The 26,228-nt window shown below is 48.0% G+C and overlaps 3 protein-coding genes across 6 annotated transcripts in view; 1 reads left to right on the forward strand and 2 right to left on the reverse strand.

The window, feature by feature from the left end:
- The window catches only part of ARMC8 (armadillo repeat containing 8), a 60,223-nt gene extending 57,528 nt beyond the window's left edge, over window positions 1-2,695 (reverse strand). For all 3 annotated transcript variants that reach the window (XM_038146409.1, XM_038146408.1, XM_038146407.1), the window contains exons 1-2: window positions 2,496-2,695; window positions 523-599 (exon numbers count right to left, since the gene is read on the reverse strand). In XM_038146409.1, the coding sequence (XP_038002337.1) occupies window positions 523-599; window positions 2,496-2,540 (122 nt within the window). In that variant the 5' untranslated portion in view covers window positions 2,541-2,695. The remainder of the gene's footprint in view (window positions 1-522; window positions 600-2,495) is intronic.
- A 1,274-nt stretch (window positions 2,696-3,969) lies between these two features.
- Window positions 3,970-12,730, reverse strand: DBR1 (debranching RNA lariats 1). Its single transcript, XM_038146411.1, has 8 exons — window positions 12,465-12,730; window positions 12,253-12,377; window positions 12,070-12,150; window positions 10,974-11,059; window positions 10,358-10,582; window positions 9,452-9,532; window positions 7,134-7,279; window positions 3,970-6,631 (listed from the first exon to the last, which is right to left on the reverse strand). Exons 1-8 carry the CDS (start codon window positions 12,659-12,661, stop codon window positions 5,956-5,958), a joined length of 1,617 nt encoding a protein of 538 aa, XP_038002339.1. The 5' UTR covers window positions 12,662-12,730; the 3' UTR covers window positions 3,970-5,955.
- A 500-nt stretch (window positions 12,731-13,230) lies between these two features.
- Window positions 13,231-26,228, forward strand: part of PPP2R3A (protein phosphatase 2 regulatory subunit B''alpha) — a 54,854-nt gene continuing 41,856 nt past the window's right edge. The window contains exon 1 of one of the 2 annotated variants that reach the window (XM_038146403.1): window positions 13,231-13,983. The gene's annotated coding sequence lies outside the window, so the exon portion shown is untranslated. Of the gene's footprint in view, window positions 13,984-17,195; window positions 17,285-26,228 lie in introns of those variants that run through there. The other variant, XM_038146402.1, reaches the window with a different exon arrangement.

The raw sequence follows: 26,228 nt of genomic DNA on the forward strand, positions 1-26,228 counted from the left end.
TGACCGCTGGCACGGAACAGGAGTACTGAAATATAACTTGCATCCAAATTCAGTTCTGTGGGAGCGTTCTCTTGCAGCTTGCAGTTCCCACGGGGAGACAGAAGCCAAGCACTAAAAAAGTCAAAGCCAACACGCAGGCACGGCAGCAGGGGAAAGAGTAAGAGGCAGGTACACTGACTTGGCAGTGCACTAAGAAAAAAGAGTCTCAACAGACCTGGAAGAGGAGCAAAACACGGCCAAAAGGCAGAAATACATCCAAAAAAATGTTCAGTGCTCACAGAATGTTTAACCTCATTTCTGGCAACTGGGAGGCTGTGTTATGAACCATATGCACTACAGAGTGAGAGTCTATATCAATACTATCTCTGTATCAATACTGACATATTTGTATTAAGATTTGCCAACTACATTTCTCAAAAAAAACATAGGAAGAGCTTCTTGCCCTTGACCTATCAGCCTAGTGGGATCAAGTACACCTGGCCTATGCACAACCAAGAGCCCAAGAGCGTTTCAATGACTTACATGACACCTTGCAGGACTTTTTGGGGATCGAGATCAAACAATCTATCGACATAGTGGCGGCTACTGGCTGTGACCTCCTGCAGAGAGAGAGCAAACAATTGCAATAGTTGATATCAATCCATACAACGGCTTACGCAGCAGCAAGTGTACAAAACTTCCCAGGCAAGAGGCAGGGAACCCACAGAATTGTATTTAAATGTGCAGCGTGTTACTGCTGGGCAACATCACAAAGATAACCCTGTGTTCAAGTGTAATCTAGAGAAGATGAGGTGCTTAATAAAGATAACAACATGGTAAGTGTCAAAGCAAGTGAAAAGAGAGCTATTTATGAACTGCAGTTATTTGCGCTGCCTCGAATCACAATTTTATTATGTTTAATTACTATATAGACTAAAAATAAATTCCTGGAAGAAAAAGTTTCAAAGAGCAGTTAATGTTGCTCAAGAACCATACCCACGAACAAGCTCTCCACAAGAAGGAAGCTCATAACAAGACATTTTCCTGTAGCTTACTTTGTCACAACACACCTACATTTCAGAGCCTGTGCCACAGACCTTCAATGGGACAGCAGCACAGCATTCCCCACAACATTCTCATAGTGCTGGATAAGACAAAGAGAATTCTCTTCTCGGCAACAGGACCGTGCTTGTAAGCTCCACACTTATGCACCACTGATTTGCTATTCCTTTTGAGAAGATCCAAAGTCGGAGATGGCAAGCATTCCAACATACAAGGGTGGAAAAGGGGAAGGGAATTTTCCCTCCAGGTTCTCAGGAACACTTGCCAGGATATGTTGCCATTATCTCACCTTTTTTTTTTTTCCCCCTTTTCACCAACTCTCTTTTCATTAAGCTTTGCCCATTTTTTTCCTTATGAGTTTTCCTTGAGAGAAGCTCTAAGAGTTGGAAACTCTTCCTTGCTTTAGCAAGTATCTGCTATGGGGTTGAATCTACTCCTGCTTCCCCACTCCGATGTCAAGAGGCACCAGCAGCTTCTTGCCTGTGGTCTCACATCACAGAGAAGAATCATCTAGAGGCAGCAAGGCTCCTTTGTCTCCAGGAACACTATTAAATTATGCCACGTAAGTCCTACAGATACACTTGCACCGTGTAACCGAAGACAGTATTTTTGAGAATAGCAATGGACTTCTAGCTATCTGACCTACGTATTTACACGTAAAACTCTTCTAGACTTCAAAGAACCCATAGCTTTTTGTTTCTAAAATATCCTGGCTTCCACCTCATCAGCTACGAGGTCTGCAATATGTAGAAGTGTATTCATATGCAGGCAGTCCCCGCAAAAAAAAAAAAACCAACAATTTATCGACATAATCAATTTCACGGAACTCTTAACCAACGTGAATATTTCAGGAAACAGAAGGAAAAGCGCCAACCCTCCGCTCTTGCGGCAGCACCCGGGCTGCACCTTTTGCCTCGCTACTCCCAGCACGGTGCGATGCAGCAGGACCGCCGTGCGCCCTGGGCCGTCCCCCGGGAAGGGAAGGTGGCTGTCACAGGCTCCCCCAGCACGGCGGCTCCTCCCTGCCGCAGGAGCCGGGACGCCGCGGGCAGAGAGCCCCGGTGCGGGCAGCGGCGCAGCCCCCGAGCCGGGGCGGGCTGCGAGCGCACCTGGGAGCCGCTGCCCTGCTCCGCAGCCCCGGGGAAGGGCAGCGCCCACAGCGCCGGGCCCTCCGCGTGCCGAGCGGCCGCTGCCCGGGGCCGGCCAGCCCGAGCCGTCAGCAGCGAACGACGCGTCCAGAGCGCCGGTGCCTCCGCAGCCACGGAACGGGCTCCTCGCAGGGGCAAACCCAGCGCCGGGAGAAGTTGCGGCGCGGCGGGCAGAGGGAAGGAGCGCGGCCCCGCCGCCCGCACCGCCCCCGCTCCCGGCGCAGCCCCAGGGCCGCTCCCGGCGCCGCCGGACAGCGGGGCCCAGCGGGGGCCAAGGTCAGGCAGGGCTCGGCCCGCGGCACTCACCGAGAGGACGCTCATGCGGAGCGGCGCCTCCAGCACGCACGCCATCTTGGCGGAGCGCTCCGGCACCGGCGGCGCCTCAGGCCGGCGGGCGCGGGCTCATGGCGGGCGCGCGGCGGGCGGGGGTAGCGGGGCGGGCCCAGCGAACCGGCCGGCGCCGAACCCCCGCTGCCGCCCCACGGCGCCTGCGCCGCCGCGCGCCACCCGCGTGCCGAACGGCGCCCGCTGTGCGCACGCGCGGGGCAGGGTGCGGCCTTCGCGGGCCGCGGGGAGTGACGAACGCGAGCCCGAGCCGAGCCGAGCGCTGCAGAGCCGAGCCTGAGCCCAGCTGAGCCGGAGAGCGAGTGGAGCCGAACCCGAGCCGAGCCCAGCCCGAGCCGAGCCCAGCCCGAGCAGATTGGAACCCAAGCCGCCAAGAGCCCGAGCCGAACACGAGCCCGAGCCTGCCGACCCTTTGTCCGAGCCCGAACCGAAACGAGCCCGAGCGGGCCGAGCCCGAGCCCGAGCCCGCCCTTTCCCCTCAGCCTCGCTGCGCAGATTCGGTTTGGGTTCCTTTAGTTTGTCATTGCTTTTGTTGCCAGCATTGAGTTGTTTGGTTTTAAATTTGTTTTTCACAGAAAACACCCCAAACAATCCAGGACTTCCCCAAGATGTGCTACAGGGTCTAGAGGATCTGCTGGTTTTTTATTAGCCCCACTCTATTCCACTGCCTGGGGCATGGGGCACTGACTGTACTGCCCCTGAAGTCAGAACTAGAGGAGGATGGTAAAACTACGAAAAGATAGCAGAAACATCGCGGCTCGGGTTCATACCTCTCAACCTATGCCCTTCCCAGGAAAAGAGGATTGGCAGCTGCGAGAGACTGCACAGGATAACAGTAGCACAATAAACATACCTTAGGATGCAGTCATAAGGTGACTTTCATAGATTTAATTTAAAAATACTCCATTATGAACCACGGCTATACCTCCTTCCTGTTTCTCTCTGAGCAGACTGATGACATGCTGTGAAAAAACCTGTGTGCTGGCCCGGGATGGAACAGGTGAACACTATTCTCAAGCACTAGTAACAGCAAAAATAGTTTTAGACTAAGTGCACACACTGAAAAAATACAAGGGTTGTACAGAGAAAGGTTTTCCAAAGGTTTCTCATCAAAATTTCAAAAGTTTTCAGAGAGACTAAATCTTTTTAAAGAGGACTGGAGACTCTGGGTCTTAAAAGCCAATTTAAATTTATTAGGATTCCCTAGAGTTTTCCTTTTTGAAGTATCTGGCTTTGACTAGAAAAGCTCAGCACTTCTACTGAATCCTCCTAGCAGCAGAGAATCCTGCCGACAGGGAAAATCCATAATGGATGAAAGCAAGGTAGGGGAAGACACTGCAAACTGCAAAGAGGGTGTGCACAACTGCAAGAAAGGGCACGGCAACTCTAGAGGTCAGACATGATTCACACTCAGAAAACATTTATGTTCATTTTATTTACCAGCTGGACTCTGCTGAAATACTTTATTAAAAAAATCTTTAAAGGTTCAAGAATCAGTATTGTATATTGAGCCTAAGTCTCCTGCCTTCTAGAAACACATTTATCAGAAGGGGAAAGGCATGGGACAACATAAGAGAGAAGTTTATTTTAAAAACAAAAGGAATCAGAGTGTGAAGTCGATTACATGCAAGATACATCTTCTATTCCTGTGCAAAGACCCTGAGAGCTCAATGCCATGTTTAGGTTCCCTGGGAGGCTTTTCAAGTCCATAACAGAATTTATATTTAAAATACTTTATTTCCATTATAGTGTTTAGACCATGAAGCATGATAAAGATTTTACCACTGCAGACCCAGGACCCGTAAAGAGACTCATCTGCTTCAATAACTTACCTGACAGCTCACAGCCATTTTACATACCCTGACTGTCACACCCCGGTTACTCCCAGTTCCTCCTCATACCTCGGCACAACTCTTCGGTGGCTGTTCTGACATACGAGCTGTTAATTGAACTGTAGAGAGCATTAATTATGCCCTTTTCTAGCCCTTGAATACTTAACATGTTTAGTTTTTGGAGTGAACTGCTTGACAGGAAAAGAAGCAAGACAAACTCCAGACCATGGATGGGATTTAAAGACAGATTAATTCCGGACCCTGATACACAACTCACACTCACGGATGTATTTCACTCACTGCTCCCTGTCCAGTTCCCTGTTCCTGTCAGGATGATTTCTCCTTCTCAGTGCCTGTGCCTTGGAGGGGAAAAAGCACAGGAGCTACTTCTGCTCTCGGGGCAGCACAGCCATGAGGAATTCCATCTAAGAATTCCATCCGTCAGGAAGGCTAATGAGTCTAATGACATATGCTTGAAAACATTGTCATGTTCATGAATTCACTCAGTTTTATCCCCGTGGCCTCTTAGGCCAAAGGAGTACGATTTACTAGTAATTCAGGGCAAAAAAAAATAAAAAAGAAAACTTCCAAGAGGGTCTCTATGCTGGCAGCTCCTGTTTCCCTCAGCTGAAGAATACAAAAGTGCTTTGGAAGATTCCAAAACCAGTTTTAAAAGTTCAGCAAGTTACAGCTACTGAAATGACAACTGAAAAGTGCTTCTAATGATAATGGGAGATGTTACTGCCTCAGCCAACTTACCCCCCACCACCTTGTATGAACACAAAACACAGCCCTAATCAGTCAGAGTTGAGAGAGTGGTGGTGTCCACATTTAGGAAGCTGTCCTTCCCAACTCCTTCCATTTTAAGACATTGTTCTCAAGTTTCAATAAACAGAACAAAAAAGAATTTTTAAGAACAGAGATGCACCTTTCCATGGTCCCCATAAAACCGTCATCCTCCAAATCAAGAGACTTGCTTTGCTATCAGAACTGCAATTAAAAGCCAATCCTGGACAACACATATTGTTTTGTTTACAACCACAAACTTTTTCTGTGGTATGACTATCACCAGAAACAAAAATCTTCCTTCTTCTGTTGCTGTTTTGTTATCACGGGAACTCTATTTTCAAATTTCATTCACAGGGTTATAGTGTAAGCTATTTGTATTAACAGTTCAGTATAAAACAAGATAAAAGCAATAAAATAAAATCACTCAGTCTTGTAAGTCAGACATCCTCTTGCTTGGACTCAGGCTACAGTTTAAAAGTTCTTGTTAAACAAGCACGGTGAGTCTTGTTCAGCTGAAGATATGGGGTGTACACCATACACCAAGAACTGAAACAAAATCAAGGATATACGAGCTTTACATCCTTTGATAAAGTACTTTGTTGGAAAAACCTCAGCTTCTTCCGTTGATGTCTATTCCTTGTAAATCACCTTCCCTGTGAGAAGTACATCCAGCCTCTGAGCTTAGGAAAGTAACATGACTAAGATCATGTAACATTAAAAGCACATATAGTCCAGTACAATTCTCAGCACCTTCCCACAGAAAGGCTGGGAGAGAACTTAGTTACGCACCCTGTGAACTATTAATCTGTTTTATCTTCATCCTCTGCAGCATAGATGGCTTGGTTCCTTCTCTTGATTTTCTTAACGCCACTGTTCCCGTTCTCATCACCACCAATGCGCTTTAACGACCTCTCAGTGGAGCTCTTTTCCTCCCCCTGCCTGCTCCCGCCAGACTTCTCCAGTTCCTCGTTGTTGGAGTCCATGGCATCGTCAGACGACACCGCCATGGAGTCTGGCATGACCCGGATGTCGGAGAAGCTCGTAGAGAACTCGGGAGCGTGATCAGGGGAGGGATCTACAGAACACGTACTCAAGTCTTCATCGCCACCTTCTTCATCCAGCATTATTTCGTCTGGATTAAAGGATGAGAGGCCAGAATTATCTGTATTGTATTCACTGGGTTCCTCTGCTGACCCAGTACTGTCCATCTCCTCTTCCTCCTCTTCTTCACATTCACCTCGTCCTGAGCTCTCTTCTTTAGCCTGCTGGATCCTGTCGTTGATGTCAGTGAGGCCAAACTGGGCACAGAACTCGGTGGTCTGTGGATTGATGGTATGAACTGGCTCCATGTTTTTTTGGGGCTTGCTGGGATCGTAACAAGCAGCTGTCAATGTGAAGTTGCAAGGAATTTTGAGGTCATGGTTCAGCTCTTCTAACACCTCTTTAATGGCTTCTTCTGTCACACTGTAATCCCACCTAAACAAGTGCATAAAGTTTAAATAAGTGCAGCAAGGCAAAAGGTACTGTCTGTTCCCACCACAGAGTGCAACCTTCACAGATGGATTATAAATTCATCTTACAACAGACACTTTATTCCTCAAATGCTTTTTCAGGAAGGTTTTAATTTTCTTTTGGTCAGTACTGAGACACCCTTCTCCCCACCAAGGATTAGCGTATTATGTCAACCCATGCCCATGACCCAGCCTGATTTTCAGCTTCATGGTATAGTTTCTATCCCTCAAATGCTGGTATCTAAGTTTGCAAAACAAAACTAACTGCCCAGCTAGAACAGTAGAGAAGTTGTATGCTTTAGACTACATCTTCTGTCAACATCCCCTTTTCTTTCCAAGGCATTTAGCAAGTCCTACAGGCATCACAGGCTGCAGAACAGAAACACAACTCCAAAAGAACTTCACTTCCAGTCCAGAAAAACAAACAAACAAACCACACTTTGCCCTCTATTTTGCAGACAACTTACTTGGCATGGAGGCCATTATTTTCAGGCATATTCCAGGAGTTCGGGGTCACATTTATAAGACTGTTGGTGGCCTTGAGGATTGCAATCCACTCGGCATCGTACTCCAGCGAGTCGCCTGCATTGGGATCATGCTCCACGTCTATTATCTACTTACAAACACACAGAAAACAGATGAAGTGAGTTATTTCTCTTGACACCAGAATCTGATTAAAGTCTCAAAAGTTACTTTCACTGTACAGAGTCTTAATGAAGTTTAAAGTACACTGAGCTAGTGGTCTCAGCCAAACAAGTCCTCTCAAGCTAGCCCCCGATGAAGGGCTAACAAAGGCCAATCAGTAACAGTAAAAAAAGCATTTCTAAATTTCAGCTTACAGCAATTAAAAAACAGAACACACTCCCTTCCGTTACTGCCAGCAACTGGACAGTGATGCAACTTAGAAATAGAATTTGTCTGTTTCTAAATTCATGCTGCCTTCTGTTGGAGGGTAGGAGATGTTTGGTTTTTTTTATATTGTGTCTCTTAGGGAATTTTTCTCCCATTTGTTGCCTAAGAGACCGGAACAACAGATACTTAAGAGAAAAAAGATGTGGCCAGGACAAGGAAGAGGATGCAGTTTGCTACATATCTTAGCTGGGGGGTTTTCTCTTGGGAAAAGCAGCGATACTGCCAGATTTTGGCTGGGGGTGAGGGGCTGGGGTTGGCCCTCTCTCACTTTCAGAGATCAGAGGTGAGGGTTGTGGTCTCGGTGCCGGCTGCTGCTGCAGGGAGAATTCACTGCCACCGCAGAGCTCTGTCCTTCACTGGTTTTCTTACTGTGGGTGAGCCTCTGCTCACAGAGCGGCCGTGGGGCTGGGACCTTGTTAACACCCAGCCTCCCCGGGAAGGACCCTCACATCTACTCAGGTGCCTCAGGGAAAAACTCCTCCTCACTCCAAGGGAGCGTCTCCCAGCTGCCTTCAGGAGCCCGGCTGCCACTGCAAGGCCCTGGTCATTTTCTGCCTTTGCTTCGGGTTTTTTGCTGCACTTTAGCCCAAAACCCAGCACCCACCGGGACGCCCCACTCCGTCTGCCTCTGCCACCACTTGGGGCTTAGTGCTACACTTCCATTCACTGCCCCTGGAGGCCTGCTGGCCCTGCCGTTGCAGCCGCTGCCCGAGGTTCCCGCCGCAGCCATTTCGCCATCCGGAGGCACCGGCCCGGCTGCCCCTGGCGGGGTGCGAGGGAAGCCCCTTTTCCCTCTCTCCCGCCACCGCCCACGGGCAGAGCGGCGGCCGAGCCCGCGCCACAGCGCCCCCTGCAGGCGCGGGGGAATCATCGCCCCGCCCTGCCCGGCCCGGAGCCACCAGCGCCCCTGCTGGCTGTGAGCGGAACTGCACCGACGGGAAAGCGCCTGCGGCCGAGAGAAGGCCGAGAATATAAATACACATTTTCTAGTGAAGAACTGTTATTGCTTTTCTCGTATCTTTGCCTGAAAGCCCCATAATTTCAAAGCTGTAATAATTAGTAGGGTACGGGGCCATATTTTCTATTCCAAGGGAGATTCCTGCCTTCTTTGGCAGACATCTCTTTTCCAAACCGAGATTCTTCTAAGTGGATACAAACCAAGAACTGACAAGAACAGTCATTCTGCTGTATGAACACCACTCTTAGCACAGCTATGAATAAGGAGGAAATATTTTTAAACTCTTTTATGATGACGTGAAATTCAGATTACTTTGTCTTCAGTGACATTAACCCAAATCAAACCATGTGGGTTAGCCAAAGCCCTAGTCAGACTCTAAATTTAAATACTCCACAAAGTAGTTAAACCCTCCATGCTGCTGGAGGTAATACTAATCCAGATCAGTTTTTGTTCTAGGATTTTAAGTCTGGACTAGCATTCACGTCCCTTTGGACAGACAGAGCTCATCCTCATACTCTCTTCTACCTTCAAAGGTATTTACTAGGGCAAATGGATCCCACCACACATCCAAAGGACACCAAAAAAAAGCTACTCTAAGACTAGTAAAACACCTGAGTGCATTTGAAAAACACACTGTCAGCAGCTCACTCTCACAGCAAACTATTTTAGACTCATCCACTAGAGTCAGGTACTTGTTCTAAGCTGGATGGAAATGGCAGGATTAAGGAAACACTGCACCTACACAACACAGTCTGCTTAGTTCAGGACAAAATCCTACAAAGACCATTCCATACACCCAGCATTCCTAGTTTCTTTAAAATTCTTCCACTTATCAGCACTATTCTTCATCTTATACCTAAGAACAGCACTAGCAGTTCAAACAAATGAAATACTTAAAGTGAAAATCTTCATCACCTGCAGGAAGTCTCTGTGTGGCAAGCATTTATCCAGAGCCAGAAACTTGGTTGCTTTTGGTAGCTCTTCTTTGGAGTTTGCCTAGGAAGCAAATGGTGTTAACACAATCATTAGCACTCATGTGAAATTTGACCATTCTAAACAAGCTGAATAGACAGGTTTAAAGGCATACTTTCTACAGAAAAAATACTTTCTGAAATAGAAAATTAGCAGGGACAAAGAGAATGACAGACTTCACTGCGAGTCTAGCAGGAAGCAGGATGCAGACCATAGCAAGATAAAACAAGAGCTACATTTCAGCACTAATTTCAGCTGAGCATATTCAGCCTTGGAGGAAAAAGAAAAACTGTAACTTAATTGGGAACACACTTGTTGATCCTACAAGGTCTGGAGTTACATTTTCACAGATAAATAAATTGCAAATAGGAACAGCAATGGCACCACTTCATTATAACTGCTTCAACTACAGGCTGGTTTTTGGCTTAAACCTGGGCTACCAGACCTGCAAATCTGTACCACAGGGGATCCTCTCACCCTCAGGTAACCACTCTCTTCAATCATTCCATTACCAGCTTTTTTGAAGTTGCCTCCTTTTTCTCACCTATTGTGAAGTTATCTGCTTCCCCAACAGAGCAGGAGAGTGCTTTTCTATACAGTAAAATTAACAAGTTTCAGGAACAATAGCTATTTCATGCTGTTCTTAAAAGAAAATCAGGAGTAATTTACATCCCTCATTTATAAGGTCTCTTTACATAAAACAGTAGTCCTAACACCACTTAATCTTTCATGGTTTTAACTGAGTTTTAAGAAAAAAAACCACTAAATTGCTTTTCTGGACATGATTACCTGCATGAGAATTCTAAAGTGTGCCTGGGACACATACATTCCTTTTCTGTCCCCCTTTACCTCGTGTTGCATGAAAGCTGCAAATTTAACGTGGAGATGTGCAGAGAACCAGTAGGTGGGTTTCAGGTGCTGCAGAAGCTCTGAAGCAGCAGGGCTTCCCAAGGTGTTGCTCTCCACTTCTTGACGGAAGAAGGATTTCATTTTGAGGAGCTGTTTCTTGTTCCCATAGTGATAGATGCTCCTTGGCCAGTCGTGTGACATAAATATATCGATGGGACGCTTCAGCTGTCAGGCCAAAAAGCACATGGCATAAATACAACGTACTGACAAAGGAGTTTAGAAATCACTTGAGGCAGCCAGCTGTGCTTTATACTGCCTTATGAAAGAGTTCATATCATCACCCCAAGTCAGGCACTCAGAGGAAATCATAGATAGAGAGCAAGTCCTCTGCCCACAATCAAAGGCATCTTCTTCCCCATTAAAATTTTTAAAGCTTTATTTAAAAGGGATAATGGCTAAGCATAATGGTCCTCCTCAAAGCACACACCCCTCCGATGTCTGATCAACCTGTTAAAGCATGTTCAATATTCAGCATACCTGATCAGAGTAGCTTTAACTTTCTACTTCCAAATTAATCAAAATTACCCTTGTTTATAAAAAGAGGCTGTTCACGGACCTGTTTGAGTTTGAAGACTTCAATATTCCTCACATGGTAAGCACTTCTGATGGTCTGCTGGTTGTATGGTGGGCACTCGAAGTGGCCTGAAATGTTGAAAACAAGAATAGTTGTCTGAATCACTAGTTCCCTCCTACACAGCAGCTTTTTGGGGTCACACAGGCACCTAGAGCAACCCCAAACACAAGACTGTGATTTTTCATGATTGCTCGGAGTGCTGCCACCCACCATGAAACTACAGCTTAACAGGCTCAGCAGCAGCCTAAACATCCCAGTCACTGTCCACAGGCACCACAGGCTCCGGAAGCACCAGCATACCCTGGCATAAGGGATGAGTTTCCAACTTTGCCTTGGGACAAAACACATGAATGCCTAGCATAGCTCCTGCATACTCCACAGAATTAATAGAAAAATTGCTATTTTAGTTATTGCCTGAAGAATTTTGTCTCATCTTCCTCATGCAATATCCAGGCATATAAAGTGCCCCCTCAATGACAGCAAATTGAATTAGTGTTGGCAAGTATTAGACAGAAACAAGTGTTCTAGAAAACTGGTTCAGTACTTTGCAGCTTGAGAGCCACCTGCAAAGCTTCCCTGAAGCTGTTTGTTAGTAAAGACAGCACAGTACACTAAGCACAAGGACCACTCTTTGAAGTGCTGAGATCAGAAAGAATAAACTATCTTCTACTTACTCACTGACATGGGCTATCGTCTGTGACACCCTTCCCAGGAAGAACTCTTGAATATCCACCCACATAACCAGGAGGAACCAGATGTACTGGCCCTAAACCTCAGGGCAGAACAATACACTTATGTAGTGTCACAGTTATAAACTGACTGTTTCACTCAAGGAAAATCAGTGTTGCACTGCTCACTGAAAGGACACTGCCATGGAAAAATCAACACTGTCCCAACAACGTTCCAAAGGTGCCTTGCTGTGGTCGCCGGGCAGCTACAGACTCATCTACCAACTCTAGAAAAATCCATGTATTGAACCAAGGGTGGTTTCCAGGCTAAGAGACGTTTCGGAGCTGAGCACAGCCAGACCCTCACACAACAGCGCGGCTCTCCCCTCCCCTCGCCGCTGCCCCGGTACCTTTCCGGTAGTCGTGAGACTTGAAGATGCCCGAGATGCCGCCGATCCTCACGCCGCGGAACCGCACCACGCCCGCGTAACCTGCGGGACACGGGAGGGCGGTCACGGAGGGGCCGGGCAGGGCAGGCCGGGGGCAGAGGGGGAAACCACCGGGGGACCGGGACTGGAGCGGAGGGACCTTACCCAAGTAATAGATGTTGGGCGCGACCCACCCGCCGTAGGGCAGCTCCTGCAGGTGGTTGGAAGCCTCGTGGTTGCCGCCGATGAACACGGTGAGCACCGGGGCTTTCTTCTCGCCCGAGTAGTACCTGCGGAGACACGGCAGCTGCTGGACCCGGCCAAGCCCGCGTCGGTCGGCTGGGGTCGGGGGCCGGGGCCGGGCCGGCGGCGCTCACCGGTAGAAGGTCTGCATGTGCCGGTACTTGGCCGGCACGGCCATGCACCGCAGGTCCGCCTCGTTGCGCACGGCCTGGAAGTCCCCGCAGCAGAGCAGCAGGTCGGGCCGCACGTTGTGGCGCCGCTGCAGCAGCTCCAGCGTCTCGTACATCTTGTCCAGGGCGCCGTGGCAGCACCCGGCCACCGCCACCTTCATCGCCAACCGCCGCACTGAGCGGGCGCCGCGCGCGCCTGCCGCGTCACCGCCGCGCGCCTGCCGCGTCACCGCCCCGCGCTCCCGTGCGTCACGGCCGCGCCTGCGCCGTGGGTGGGACACGGCTCCGGGGCTCGCGGGGACACAACGGGCCGGGGGCGGCGGGAGCCGGGCCCGCCCCTTCACCGCCGCCGCCCGCGGGCTTGCGAGAGCCCTGCCCTGCGGCACCCTGCCGCTGACCTCCCGTGGTCCCCTCCCGCCCCACCCGAGCAGGGAGGTCGGACCCGGTGACATCCGATGATCCTTTCCAGCCTTGGCCGTTCTTCACAGAAAGGGTGGCCAGGCATTGGAATGGGCTGCCCGGGGAGGTGGTGGAGTCACTGTCCCTGCAGGTGTTCTGGAGCGAGTTCAGGGCAGGGAGCGGAGCTAGGAAAGGGTGACCAGTCTGAGAGGAGGAGCTGAGGGGGCTCAGCCTGGAGAAAAGGAGGCTCAGAGGGGCCCTTCCTGCTCTCCACAGCTGCCGGTTGACAGGAGGGTGCAGCCAGGGGGAGGTCGGGCTCTGCTCCCAGGGAACAAGGGACAGGACAAGGGGACATGGCACCAGGAGAGGTTTAGGTTGGACATCAGGAGGAATTCCTTCATGTAAACGGTGATTAGACACTAGACAACGGGCTGCCCAGCGAGGCGGTGGAGTCCCCATGCCTGGAGGTGCTTACGGAAAGGCTGCTCGTGGCACTCGGTGCCCTGGTCTGCTTGTCAAGGCGGGGATCAGCCCCAGGTTGAACTCCATGATCTCAGGAGGTCTTTTCCAGCCTTAGCGATTGACTCCGTGATTCTATAGCTGGCCAGCGGGACCTTCCCTGTGGGCAGTAGCGCTGGCACAGCGATGAGCACCCCGGTCTGTAACTGGTCAGGAGGGCTCGTCACACTCCCAGAGTGGGGTTGTACAGCGGGGCAGGAGCCCCTGCGGGGGTACCCGGGCTGCACAGGGAAGGCTGCGCAAGGAGGGCTGTCCGGCTGATCCGGCAGCACAGCTCCCGCCGAGCGCTGCCCGCACCTCCCCGGCCAGCCCAGTGGGGAGCAGCACAAGCTGTATTTATCCCTCACGCGTGGCTCACAGACCACTAAGTGGTGGTGGAGCAGCACGAGCAGTGGCTGCGCACGCTTCCACCTGGAGTTTGAGCTGGTAAAACACCGAGTCGGGCCAGTTCAGCCTCAGGCGGGCGTGGTTTTGACATAGCCAAAGCCCTGGCTTCTGTAACTTTGTAGCACACCGGGACAGGAAGAGTCACTGATATCAAGCGGACAAGCGCGTACGAGGCGGGGTGAGAACTCGGGTGTTTCCCCTTTTCCTCGCGGACTGACAGGCTCCTCTTTGGAGAGCACTGATTTCCTGCTTTGGAAGGGCGGCGGATTGGATTGTAGGGTGGCCTCGTATTGTCACGTAGTAAAACCACTCCAGACTTTCCACTTCAAGACTGGTTTGGAGGTTTTTTAAGTCTTGGGATTGAACCAAATTGCAAAGACATAGTTAAGCATTAACTTGCTAGTGCTTCCTCTGTAATCATGGAACCAAGTAGACATTCCTGTTCCTCCATGGTAGCAAGCATTACATAATGGCCTCTCTTTTGATACTAAGAAAATATGAGTGTTGTCTCCTACATTTCATAATTTCATAGTGTTGCATTACTCTGTGTGTTTTGGGGCTCGTCCAAACCCAGCTGAAGTGAAGGGGAAAATTCCTCTGGCTTCCAAACCCCACAAGTCTCCAGGGGAAAAGCACACTTTGGGTGCACTTGGCTCTTTCACTAACTTTGCTTAGACCTACCTGGAGTAGTGCAAGAACTCATTGGTCCAGCAGCTCTCCTGGGAAAGCTTTCCAACTCTCTGGGGGAGAACAGCAACCTCTTGTGTTTGCCATCTCTCCAACTTTCTGAAAGGAAGGGGGTGAGAGACAGGAAAGGTCCATGACTTTCTGGAAGATACCACCTCACCCAGGGTACACCATCTCGAGGGGCTTCCTGAGACACCTGCCCACCCAAATTCATCCCCAGACAGGCAAGGTAAGCTGATACTGTAATTGTATTTCCTGAGTTTGTTGACTCGGGCTCATTTCTCATACTCTATGTGTCTTTTATCCCAAGTGAACTGGTGCACAATAGAGTCTATAAAGTTTGGCTTCTTTTATGTCATAGTATTTTAGTACTTGTACACTACTCATGATGCATCTCAATATCCATAATTAAACTCAGTGTTCACTGAGCAAAACTGCTCTGACCTTTCCAGAGTACAAAGGGAATCAGCCATGCTGCTGTTTACAGGGTAAGTAGCAGCAAGTTAATGCTTAACTATGTTACTGTAATTTTTTTTGGTCCTTCAAGACTGTTTGAAAACCCATGTGACTGAAGCACAATTCTCTTCCAGCACATGAATGACCCATGTTTGGCCTTGGATTGGGTTTTGCAGTCATAGCCTCTTGCCCCACTTGCCTGTGCATGTGTCTCATGCCTGAATGTCCAGTCCTACAGCAGAGGACTGAGTGCACATCCTGTCCTGCATGAATGGCAGGGAACTGTCAGGCCAAGGAGGCAAAAGTCCCAACAAGCCAGCTCAGGTCAGTAGATTGCTTGGGTTGCCCTTTTGGATCTTGCCTGCCTGCAGTGAGCAGTAAATAATGTTTTTTTCCTGAGCTGACTATGGTAGTTTAGTACCATTAAATTAGTTTTTCTCTGCAGAGAAATGAAGAATAAAAGGCATCTGAAGGGGCTGTGGATTATAAGAGTTGCTTCCCTCATCTCTGAGAATGGAATGAGAAGAGCTTTTGAAGACTTTTCTGTAAACTGCTTCCTAGTGTTTTTAGAGTATACTAACAGGTTTATAGCATGATTTACATATTACTAAAATGAAGAGGAACAGCAAAAAGGAGGCATCTGTCTGACTTTTGGAGAGGGACAGCATGGCTGAGAAGGGAGGTACTAGGAGAAGTGCTGGGAGATAGTGTTTGTGAAGGAGAGAGAGATACACTGGACTGCAAAAGACAAATCTGATGTGTTCCAGCTAAGAGTTTGAGCTGCTGCTCTAAGCTGTGAGAGCATGTGAGGTGGCAGGTGTGTGTGTGTGTGTGCAACTGAAGGGAGGGGCTACTGCAACCAGACAAGACTAAGACTCCCTTAGGAAAAGGCCTCACGAGGCTGGCCTGAATATCACATGGCTTACCTGCAGCTGTGCCCAGGTGTCTGGGCATCTCCTTCCCCAGATCGTGTCTGATGATTGCAACATGATCTGCAGTGCAGCAACACAGCTGCCAACGCAGGGCCTGTTCCTGGCTGAGGCACTGCGGCTGCCTCCCTGTCCCAGCTGCACCAACAGGGCTCTTTCCCTCTTAATTTGTACCTTTTGCCAGAGGATGCTGCTTGGCTGGAGGGCACTACTGACGGCCTCCAGCCAATGAGGGCTGGAAGCTGTCTGGAGGAGATGAAGCAACCCTCAGTGAATTTGCAGATGACACCAGGCTGGTTGAGAGTGTTGCTCAAGGGCAGGAAGGCTCTGCAGAGAGACCTGGACAGACTCGATCAAAGGGCTGAGGACAGCAGCGTGAGGTTCAGTAAGGTCAAGTGCCACATCCTGCACTTGGGATCATCACAGCAACCTCCTGCAGCTCCAGCCTGGGGCAGGGGTGGCTTGAGAGCTGCTCAGCAGGGAGGGACTCTTGGGGGCTGGTCAACAGCAGCTGGACATGAGCCAGCAGCATGGCCAAGAAGGCCAGTGGGATCCTGGCCTGTCAACCCTCCTGTCAACCCTCCTGTCAGCATTGTAGCCAGTAGGACCAGGGAAATCATTCCTCCTCTGTACTCAGCACTGGTGAGGCTGCACTGCTTTCACTTCTGGGCCCTTCACCTCTAAAAGGACAGTGAGGGGCTGTAGCATATCCAGAGAAGGGCAACAAGGCTCGGGAAGTGTCTAGAAAACATGGTCCATGAGGAACACCCGAGGGAGCTGTGTTTGTTTAGTTTTGAGAAGGCTCAGGGGGGACCTCATCGCTCTGCACAACTCCCTGACAGGAGGCTGTAGTGAGGTGGGGCCGGTCTCTGCTGTGCCTGCAGTGAGATGTCAGGAGGAAACGGCCCTAAAGCAAGACAGAGAAGGTTCAGATTAGCTATTAGAAGAAAATTTTCACTGTTTCAGCGGCCAGGCATTGGAATAGGTTGCCAGGTAGGTGATGGAGTCATGGTCCGTGGAGGTGTACAAGAGGCGTCTGGATGTGGCGCTGGCTGAGGTGGTTCAGGGCTTACAGTGCTGGCTGCATGGTTGCACTCGATGATCTTGGAGGTCTCTTCCAACCTTAACGATTCCGTGATTCTGTAAGGGCGTTGGTGGCGTTCCTGAGGGAAAAACAAAACCCGCCGTCCGCAATGATTGCAGAGCCGCAGGCAGAGCGGAGGCGCGGACGGGCCGTGAGGCGGCCCGGGGTCTCTCTGAGGCGGGACCCGCCTCCGCCCCCCGCCCCCGGCCGCGGCGCTGGGCGGGCCCGGCCGTGCGGAAGGGGCGGCCGGGGCGGGCGGCGGAGCGCGCCCGGCGGCGGGAGCGGCGCTGGCCATGGGACGGGACGGGGCGCTGCCCCGGCGGGTACGTGCGGGCGGGCGGCGGGGCCCGGGGCCGGGGCTCGCCCTGTCTGGGGCAGTGGGTCGGTCCTGCGGGGCCCGGGCTGTGTCTGTGGATGAGCGGCCGGCGCGGGGGTCCCGCTGTGGGCGCTGGCTCGGTCCTGGAGGGTCTGGCGGGGTGTGCTGAGGGCGGTGGGGGCCGGCAGTGCCGGGCATACGCGGGACGCGATGCTCGCCCCGCCGCGTTGAAGCACCGGGGCTCCGTGGTGTCCCGGCTCGGGGCTGTGCGCTGTCCCCGGAGAGTTGTCCCCAGGGGTTTAGGCGTAGCAGGTTCTGAGCACAGCGTGTCCCCAGCCCGGGCTGGCCCGGAGGTGTTGGCTGTTGAGAGCTGGAGGTTAACTCCGGGGAGGGGTCCTCAGGCTGTTCTTCTTCTGTGACCGCTTGCCCCAGTACCCTGGGTAGCCGGACCTTCCATTATCTTCACTGCAGCCGTGAATGAATACGTGGTCGTGAAAGCAGGATTCAGTTTTTTCCTCCGATGTATTTCTTCGTGAGCGAGAAAGGGAACAGCTTTGGCTACCAGACTCCTTGGTTCACGGGCAGATGAATTCGAGATTAAGTTGAGCATAAACTTGTGAAACTGAGTTTGAATAACGAGTGGAATGATTTATGAAGGAGGTGTTCCTGCCGGAGTAATTCTCTCTGCAGGTCATCAGACTGCGTTGGTCTCAAGTAATGTAAATATTTTTAAGCCTGGGACTAATTATATTAACTCTCTTTTTACTGCTGAAGAGGGAAACCCTGGGAGGTGTGCTGCTGGATGCTCTCATCTTTGCAGCAATGTAGGCTGGGGAAGGATTTTAGAAGCAGGTAGTCCCCCAAGCTGTTTGCTGTTGAAGTGCTGACTGCAAGGCAGGGCACTTTTTTCTTGGTGGTGGTCTCATGGCTTTAGCTCACATGACGTGATGCCTGCTTCAGGAAATAACTCTGCCAAAAATTGAATAACCATTTCTTTAAGTCACCTTCTCTCTTGATTTTTTCTTGTCAATCTCTCAAGCTTGGCAGGTCTGCTCTCTCAGTTTGTGTAGGGGGAGGTTATTTTAATGAGAACTTTGAGGAGATTGTCAGTACTGTTAGACTTTGTTATGTAAAATTATGTGTTTAATGTCTGCTGCATTCTGAGAAACTGAAGCATGAGACAGTGGTGGGTTGTTTGGGATTTTTCCCAGTATTTATATATCTGGAAAGGGTAATGCTGTGTATCAGTTGCAACTGATTTATATTTGCTGAAAATGAAGGAGAAAAGTCGAAGTTCCCTGGTGGCACATGGCCCCTTTCCATTACCTAGACCTTTGCAACCACTGTCGCATCATATTATTTTGTAGTTGAAATTTACACAGAGGTGTAATGTTAAAGGTAGCTGTGGCAAAGCTCCTCAAATTACAGCTGACTGATGTGTGACTGCCAAACACTGCAGAGATTTTCTGGTAAAGCATCTATTTAATTTCCTTCAGCTGCAACCTGTGGAGCAGGTGATGAATAATGTGGCTCAGGCAGTTCAGAAAGCTCTGTGGTGGAGCCCTGCGGTCTGACACTCATTGCTGGTAGCCCTGGAGGTATAAATATGATGCTGCATGGTGGAATTTGTTTTCCCTTTTTTTTCATGGGTGGGGTGAGTGTTGGCTGATGGTTTTTTTGTTTTTAGTGAGGACCGTTCTCCATAGAGAACCTCTTTGCCCTTGAATTACATAGAAAATCTGACTTGAGTTTCACTCTGAACTTGTCATGTCCTGGTGCAGGACAGAGCTTGCCTTGCCTTCGTTGTCTAAAAGTTTTCCAATACTGATTTGACTTAAATGACTGCATGTTCTTCTTCCCCTAAGACCAGGCTTTCTCCTGAAGGTTGTTAGAGCTTAGATCCTGTGCTCCAATTCTGTCAGAAACGGGACAGCAAAGTACAACTACGGGAGGAGGGGAATTTTCTCATCCATAATTAACCTAGTTGAGTGCTGTCATAAAGAACTGTTTTCATGTGTGTTCAAGATTCTTTCAGCAGAATTCACTGTTTTATTTCCTCTGCTGCTTATGTCCCTGGGTCTGGTTTGTGGAATTTCTGAGCTAGGACTGCCAAGGCAGTTGTGACTAAGCAGGTGCTTTGCTTTGGCCACATGAAACACTCCCTAATGTCACATACTTTGGAAAATCAGGGCTTGAGCACCAGAAACAGATGTATTCTCTTTGCAGAGTAAAATGAGGATAATACTGGAAAATATTATCAAAAAATATGTTGGTAATTAAGCGTGTTAACAATGAATCAGTGTTTGATTAGCATGCAAATACTCTGCTGAGGGAGAAATGAGTAATTCTGACTGCAGAATAGTGTATGGGTAGGGTGCAAGAGGCAATACCCAAGGTCATCCATGTAAAACACAAACTAGTTAAAAATTACTTCATTTTAATGAATATGCATCTACACAAATGTGAACACAGCTGTCCACTTAAAGTGAGGTAATCTTTGCATTTATCTGGCTTTCTGTTTGGTTATTTTTTTCTGTTTACATTGCTTTTCTTTTTAACCTGCTTCTATTTAAATACACAGGGAAAAGAGAGAAGTTAATGGAAATTCTCTTTGCTTCATTGCTGTTTTGTAAATCTCCCTGGGTTAATAAAGACACAGGAGAAATTATTTCCTCAATCTTCCTGGAATGTCAGGCTAAAACACCTTTAGTTTTCCTTGGTAGAGGACGGGAAACAGAAAAGTTATACTCCCTTAAACTGTGCATTGCCTTAGCACGCTGCTCTGTGCCTCTGGGGTGGCTTATCGAAGGCACAGGCACAAAAATCTGTAGCAGTGCCAGACTTGCTGAATGCCAGGACATGCTGCACCTTTTGGTGTAATTTGTTGCATTTCCACAGCTGCTGCTGTTCTCAGTGGGAGATGGAGGCTGGCAGGATTGGGCTTGTGGAAGGTATGGCTGGTGGGAACGGCAGCTCCTGGCTCCTGGGGCTGTGCCTCCGAGGAGAGGGGGGGAGTGCAGCAGAGTTGGAGCTTTTCTGTGTCACTGTGCTTGTTGCTGGCCCATGGTATAGCTATAGCAGTTCTCCAGCTGGGGCCAGGTGTGGGCTAGGAACTGAGGCTGCCCTGGAGAAATGGGCTATCACCTTAGACAAAGAGAATTTTACCCAAAATTTTGATTGCCTGAGGGTTTAAGTGACTCCAATGTGATATGTGTGAGACCTGAAGAAGTTGGATATGTCAAGCAATGAGAAATGCATGAGCTCTGAGTAGATGGGCAATAAATAAAAACAATTGTTTTGTTTTAGTTGTTATTAAATTAAAAGTGTATTTATTCTGCAGGCCACTAGCAGATGGCTACTCTGCTAGAGGAGAAATTTAGCTTCCAAGTAAGTTTCCAAAAATGGTTTCGGGGAATCTGTAAATTGTAACCTCAGTGTCAGCAGAAGTTAATGACCAAGGGAATGCTGTGTTGGACACAAATTTTCCTTTGTTATTTTAACACTTAAAATCACTTTAAGTCGTGTAAAGTGAATGGATACTCTTAATACTGAATTAACATTCCAGGGACAATAAATTTATCTTGCTAATATGAAATTATCTCTTTCCATATACGGTTATAAGCAGCCAGGAGACACATTGCTCAATCAATCAGGCTTTCTGACCTCTGCCCCGAGCCTTGCTAATTATGTGCTTTTGAAACTTGTTCACCTCCAGTGTTGTACTGGTTGGTCACCTTATTTTCTGTCAGTGTGTCAGAGCTCAGGCGTTAACTTTTCTTTTTCTTGTGCCTTGCTGAACTTCAGTGTGTTTATGAGTGTATTTGGGTCCTGCTAAGTGAACAAGATTGGTGGGTCTACACAGACATGGGGCTGGAACAATAATTAGTTGGCAAAGTATTTCTGTGTAATGGGCTGGCGTTACGTGGAAAAACTGTGTGAGCTTTTACTCTCTTGCTGTTTCATCTGTCTAACTGGAAACCAGTCTCATGGGGCACAAATTCCTGTCTGGTCAGTTTTAGTTCCAAGACTGTGCAAACGGAAAGTTGAAGGAAGGTATTTCAGAAAAGCTGAAAAGGGTGACATCTTTCCTGGTACTGTTAACTCCTCTCCTTCCCAGTGACACCCCCAGTGACGAGCTGTGCGTGGCCTGTGCACTGGTGCTCCCCAACAGTTGCTGCTATGCTCGTGCTCCGGGACTCTGTGCTGCTGTTTGTGAAGGGGATAGAGGCCCTGGAGTATTAGATAACCCTGTCACTTAACCTGGAGGGGTTACACTGAATAATATTGCATTCACTAACGGCAAGACAGTATTTTAAAACAGTAGATTATGGTCCACTCCCAGGTTTATTTTTAAAAATCAGTGAATACTATTATTATTATTGATACTAGCCCAGATATTTTTGAGTGGTGGGCTTGCCTTACGTTGCTGCTGTAAATGTGGAGAGGTTGTATTTAAGTTAGTGTTGGGGGATTATTTTTCTTTAGGGTAAATCTAGCAAAACAGATTTCTCAGTGTAAAAGCTGACTTCTCAGAAGGCACAGTGACTGCAGAGCAGTGTTAATGGTCCTGCCACGGACAGTGAGGCTCAAGGTCACGTCTGCTTGGAAGCCTGCCTTGATAAGTGTTCCCATTGCAGTGACCTCCGTGGGTCACTGCAGGAATGCTGGAGTCCAGCTACAGCTGGTAAAGTTTGATGGTCTGGAGCTCTTGGATAAGAAGGCATGAGAGACAAACAAGCAAATAATCTGCTGTGTCTGGGTTTTCAGAGAGATTAACAAAGGACTTTGTTAATGCTCCTTAAAGGAAATGAACTGCCATGGAGCAGTAGTAGCAGTGTCGCTTTCTCAGTAATACCTGGTTAAAGTCTAGGAAGGACTGTCAGCTTTTCTAGGGAAGAGTGATCACCCTTCACTCCTGGGGGGATCCATGTTAAGGCTTGTGTTGTTGAAGCAAGTTATAAATGGCCTGGAAGAGGGGCTGAGTAATGAAGTGACAGTATATGCTGAAAATCACAGAAGTAGGGTAGCAGAAACAAAAGCTGGCTGCAGTTGCAGAAGGTTCTCACAGTACTTGGTTGTAGGTACTTGACACCAGCAGATATAAACTAATGTGCTCAAGGGATAAACAACTCCCTGTGCCTGTGCAGTGATGAGCTCATGAGAATCTGTGCCATTCAAGAAAGAGATCTTTTAAAGTAATGCAGATAAGGCTCCGTGAAACTCTCTCAGCAGCAGTCAAAAACAACAACAACAAAAAAAGGCAAATAGAAATGACATCTCTAGGAAAAGAAGAGGGAGCAAACCAGCATGCCATGGTGTAAATCCATAGTGGTTTTGTGTAATGAATTAACATACCCTCCCAAAGTTAGGGGTAGACATTCTCCCCTCTCCAAAGAGTTGTAGTTAATATTACAGAAAAACACACGACTGAAGAGCTTTTGTAAAAAGAGTAACCAAATAAACTGGAACTTGGCCTGGAAAATGCATGTTTGGAAATAGGAAGAATTAGGCCATGGGAATATCCCTGTTTATTTTGCCACGCCAGCATAGCAAGAATTAAAGGAACCCATGTAAAAGGTGGTGGCTTTTGACAGAGGAGGCATAAAAACATGGCCCCTTGGCTCCCCAGAACCTTTCTGGGTCTGTGGCATCCTTTGATGAGAGCTTTCCCAGGTTTGCTGCATGTGTGTGCTTGTTTTACCCTGCTTCCTGGGCACTAACCACCTGGTTCTTGTGCTGAGGAGTAGGTGAGCAGTCAGACCCTATCTGCCCTTTCCATGCCGTTCATGACTTTGGAGATTTCTATTTCTCTGAAGTCACCTCTTTTCCAACCTGAAGTGCCTGGTCCTGCTCCATCATTCCTCACAGAATAGCTGTTCAAGACCTCTGGGTCATTATTGCTGCCCATCCCTGAACCCTTTTTCTGAGGCTGCATGAAAATATTGATCTGTAAAAGTGAACACCTTCCTCTTGAATAGAGTGTTCTCTCAGTAGGCCTCTGAGCATTTTACAAAGGACAATAGTATCTTTATTTCCTCTTGGAAGACAAGTAGGAAGGACAGAGTGAGCTAACCCAGGTGGTTATGAGAGCAGACACTTGAGAATACATTATCTGAAAGCAGTGAGGCTGGAGAGGGGGAAACACTAGGGATAATACTGATTTTTGAAAGGCAGCTCAAAAATTAATTTCTGCCTGTGGTTCTCATCTTGCCCGAATGCTCTGTCCACTTTGGGTTCCTGTGTCTTAAAGTGTGTAATTGAACCAGAAAAGCTTATGAGAGGGGCAGTGGGAATGCTTAGAGGTGTGATGTGGCTTCTGCACTAGGAGAACTGAGTAAGCCAAGAGAAGGGAAAGAGAAGGCAGAGGGATGACATGGAGTTCTGTGAATTTGGGAATGCTGTGGACAGTGTGCATGGAGATATAGTGTTTGTGCAGTGTTTCAGTAAAAGGTCTTGGCATACTGAAGCTGGTGAGTGACAGGCTGGAAAGGGGTTGTGAATGGTAGAAAGTCTTGTTAAAAGATGCTCAAGATGCAAAAAAATTTCTGTTGAATCCAGGGGTGGTCAAGAGAGAAATGGGAGAGAAATCCTCCAAAGGTTAGTAAGTACACACGAACCAGATGCAGCTTCACAGTTCTCATGAACTGGAAACAGTTGGAGGCCTGGAGAATACTCCTAGGAAATACAGTATGTCTTTCTAATATTGCCCCTTGAGCATTGCCATTTAACCACTGTTGGAGACAGAAATGGTTTTTCCTCTGTTTTTGTGTAATCCTGAAGGATGGGATTCATCTAATGTAACTCATCATCTCAAAATTAGATTGTTAAACTCAGTGGGATGATCTTTGTTTTTGAGGTGCCTCCCTATCTGCATTGCCTACAGACAGCACCAAACACTTCATGGCTGTGTAGGTGAGATGAATCCCACCTCTGCCATGGTTTTATAAGAACAATAGCAAGTTACAAACGGAACTCAGACAAAGATTTATAACAATGACTGAAGATATCTCTCAGACTCTCCGGCACTCCTGGAAAATGCTAAGAGGTGATTTGATTGTAGTGTGTTAGTACTTGCAGGTGAGGAAATTTGTCTTCCTGAAAACTCTTTTAATTTAGCATAAGAAAGTGGGATAAAGCTGTTTGTGGAACCTGTTGTTGAACATAGTTCAATGGGAAATGATGACCCTTTTTCTAGAATGTGTGTAATTAAATACTGAAGCACTTGAGAATATGAGGAAGTGTCCTCTGGGTCAAATAGAAGTGCTTACTTTGAGTAGGTCAGGTCCTCTAACCAGGGTTATGAGGCAAGTTGGGATTTGTAGCCATCACGGTTTGTTGCAGTTTCTAGAACATGAAACAGCTTGGAGCTAAAACCTTTTAGAAATAAAGATTGTAAAGGTTCTGGTTGCAGGGCCAGTGTCAGTGGTGTAAGCCCCTGTAATCCCCAAACTGTGCAGGTGCAGTTGTGAGTGGTTTCTTCTACTGTCCCTGAAATGTGTGCACGTGCATCAAATTTCTGCTGATCCTGAGGACTGAAAAGCTGCACTTCCCACCTAAGTGCTACATACAAAACAGTTCTGTTGCCATTAAGCACATCAAAATATTATAAGCTGTAAATATATAAGAAGTACAGGACAAAGGAACAACTCAGATTTTTTTTTCTTCTGAACTTCTTCAGTATAGGAAGAAAAGTTACTAATTTTAATCTCCTGTTCCTTTTTGAGAAGCACAAAGTTGTGCAAGTGATGGCGAGTTGTTAATCAGTTCCTTTGTGATCCAAAATAATTTATTAAGTGTCTGGTTGTAAAATTTCCACTTAATTCAGCAGAACTGGATTTATTACAAAAATTTCTTGGAAAGAAACATTACTTTGTTGTTTGCCTGCTTTTTTCTTCTATAATCCATATAGCTTGCTCCCAAATCTGCTTTCTCAGTAAATTCTAAACAAAACCCAATCATTTCTAGAGAAGAAGATAGAGTTAAATGCTGCTTTTTGGTACCACAAGCCCTTCTAAAGGGGGTAAGGCCTGATGCCTGATTACACAGGCATGGCTATACTGGTGACTGTCCAAATGACAAACCAGTTGTTCTGTCTTTGTTTTCTTTTGCAAGAGTACCAAACTGGAGTGTTGGTCCTACCACACCTTCCACTAGAAACAAGCAGTTCCACAGTGGTGCTCAGGCCATGTCCTCGTGCAGGAAGGCTGGCTGAATCGATACTGTGTTATGGTGGCTTCTAGCTCCTGTTGCTAGTGCAGATAAGGGTTCAAGAAGACTTTTGGTGAGTTAGAGACTTTCAGAGGTATTGGAGCCGTGTCCTGTAGCTTTCTAGACTTCAGTTTGCAAGTGCTGGCTGACAGTCCCAATCTGAACAGATTGTCATTGTTGAATTCTTTAACTTCTGCATAATCTTTGCATGAATAGAATTTCTTGTGTGTCTTGTGGAATAACCTTTTATATAATTAGTATCTGCAATAATTTTTTCCTTTGGAAAGTAATTCATGTCATCTTGCAGAGATAGGACAGACATTATTCTGCAGTCACACAAGAAGCACTATTCATTCACAGTTTGTGTTGTGGAGCCAGTCCTGGATCCCCGGGGCTGGGCTGGTTTTGTGGCAGCAGTCCTAGTTACAGAATCTTTCTGCAGCGGTTCTGAACTGGGGGCTGCTCTTGAGTCAAACTGGAATGAAGGTGCAGCCTGGAAAGAGCCAAGTAGGAAAGTTTCTTGATGCATTTGGTCCTTTCTTTCTGCTTATAAATAGTAGGCTTTAGTCACCCACCAAGAGTCACATCTGAAGCTCGGCTTGAGGCTGCATTCCCAGATGTGAAAACAGGGATACATACTCCTCTCTCCCAGATGTGAAAACAGGGATACATACTCCTCTCTCAGGCTTTGTCCTGACTAGGTTTGCATGCTGGATCATGTTCAAGGGATCACGTTCAAATAA

The sequence above is a fragment of the Motacilla alba genome, chromosome 9 (genome assembly GCF_015832195.1).
Source record: "Motacilla alba alba isolate MOTALB_02 chromosome 9, Motacilla_alba_V1.0_pri, whole genome shotgun sequence".
Classification (NCBI taxonomy): Eukaryota; Metazoa; Chordata; class Aves; order Passeriformes; family Motacillidae; genus Motacilla; species Motacilla alba.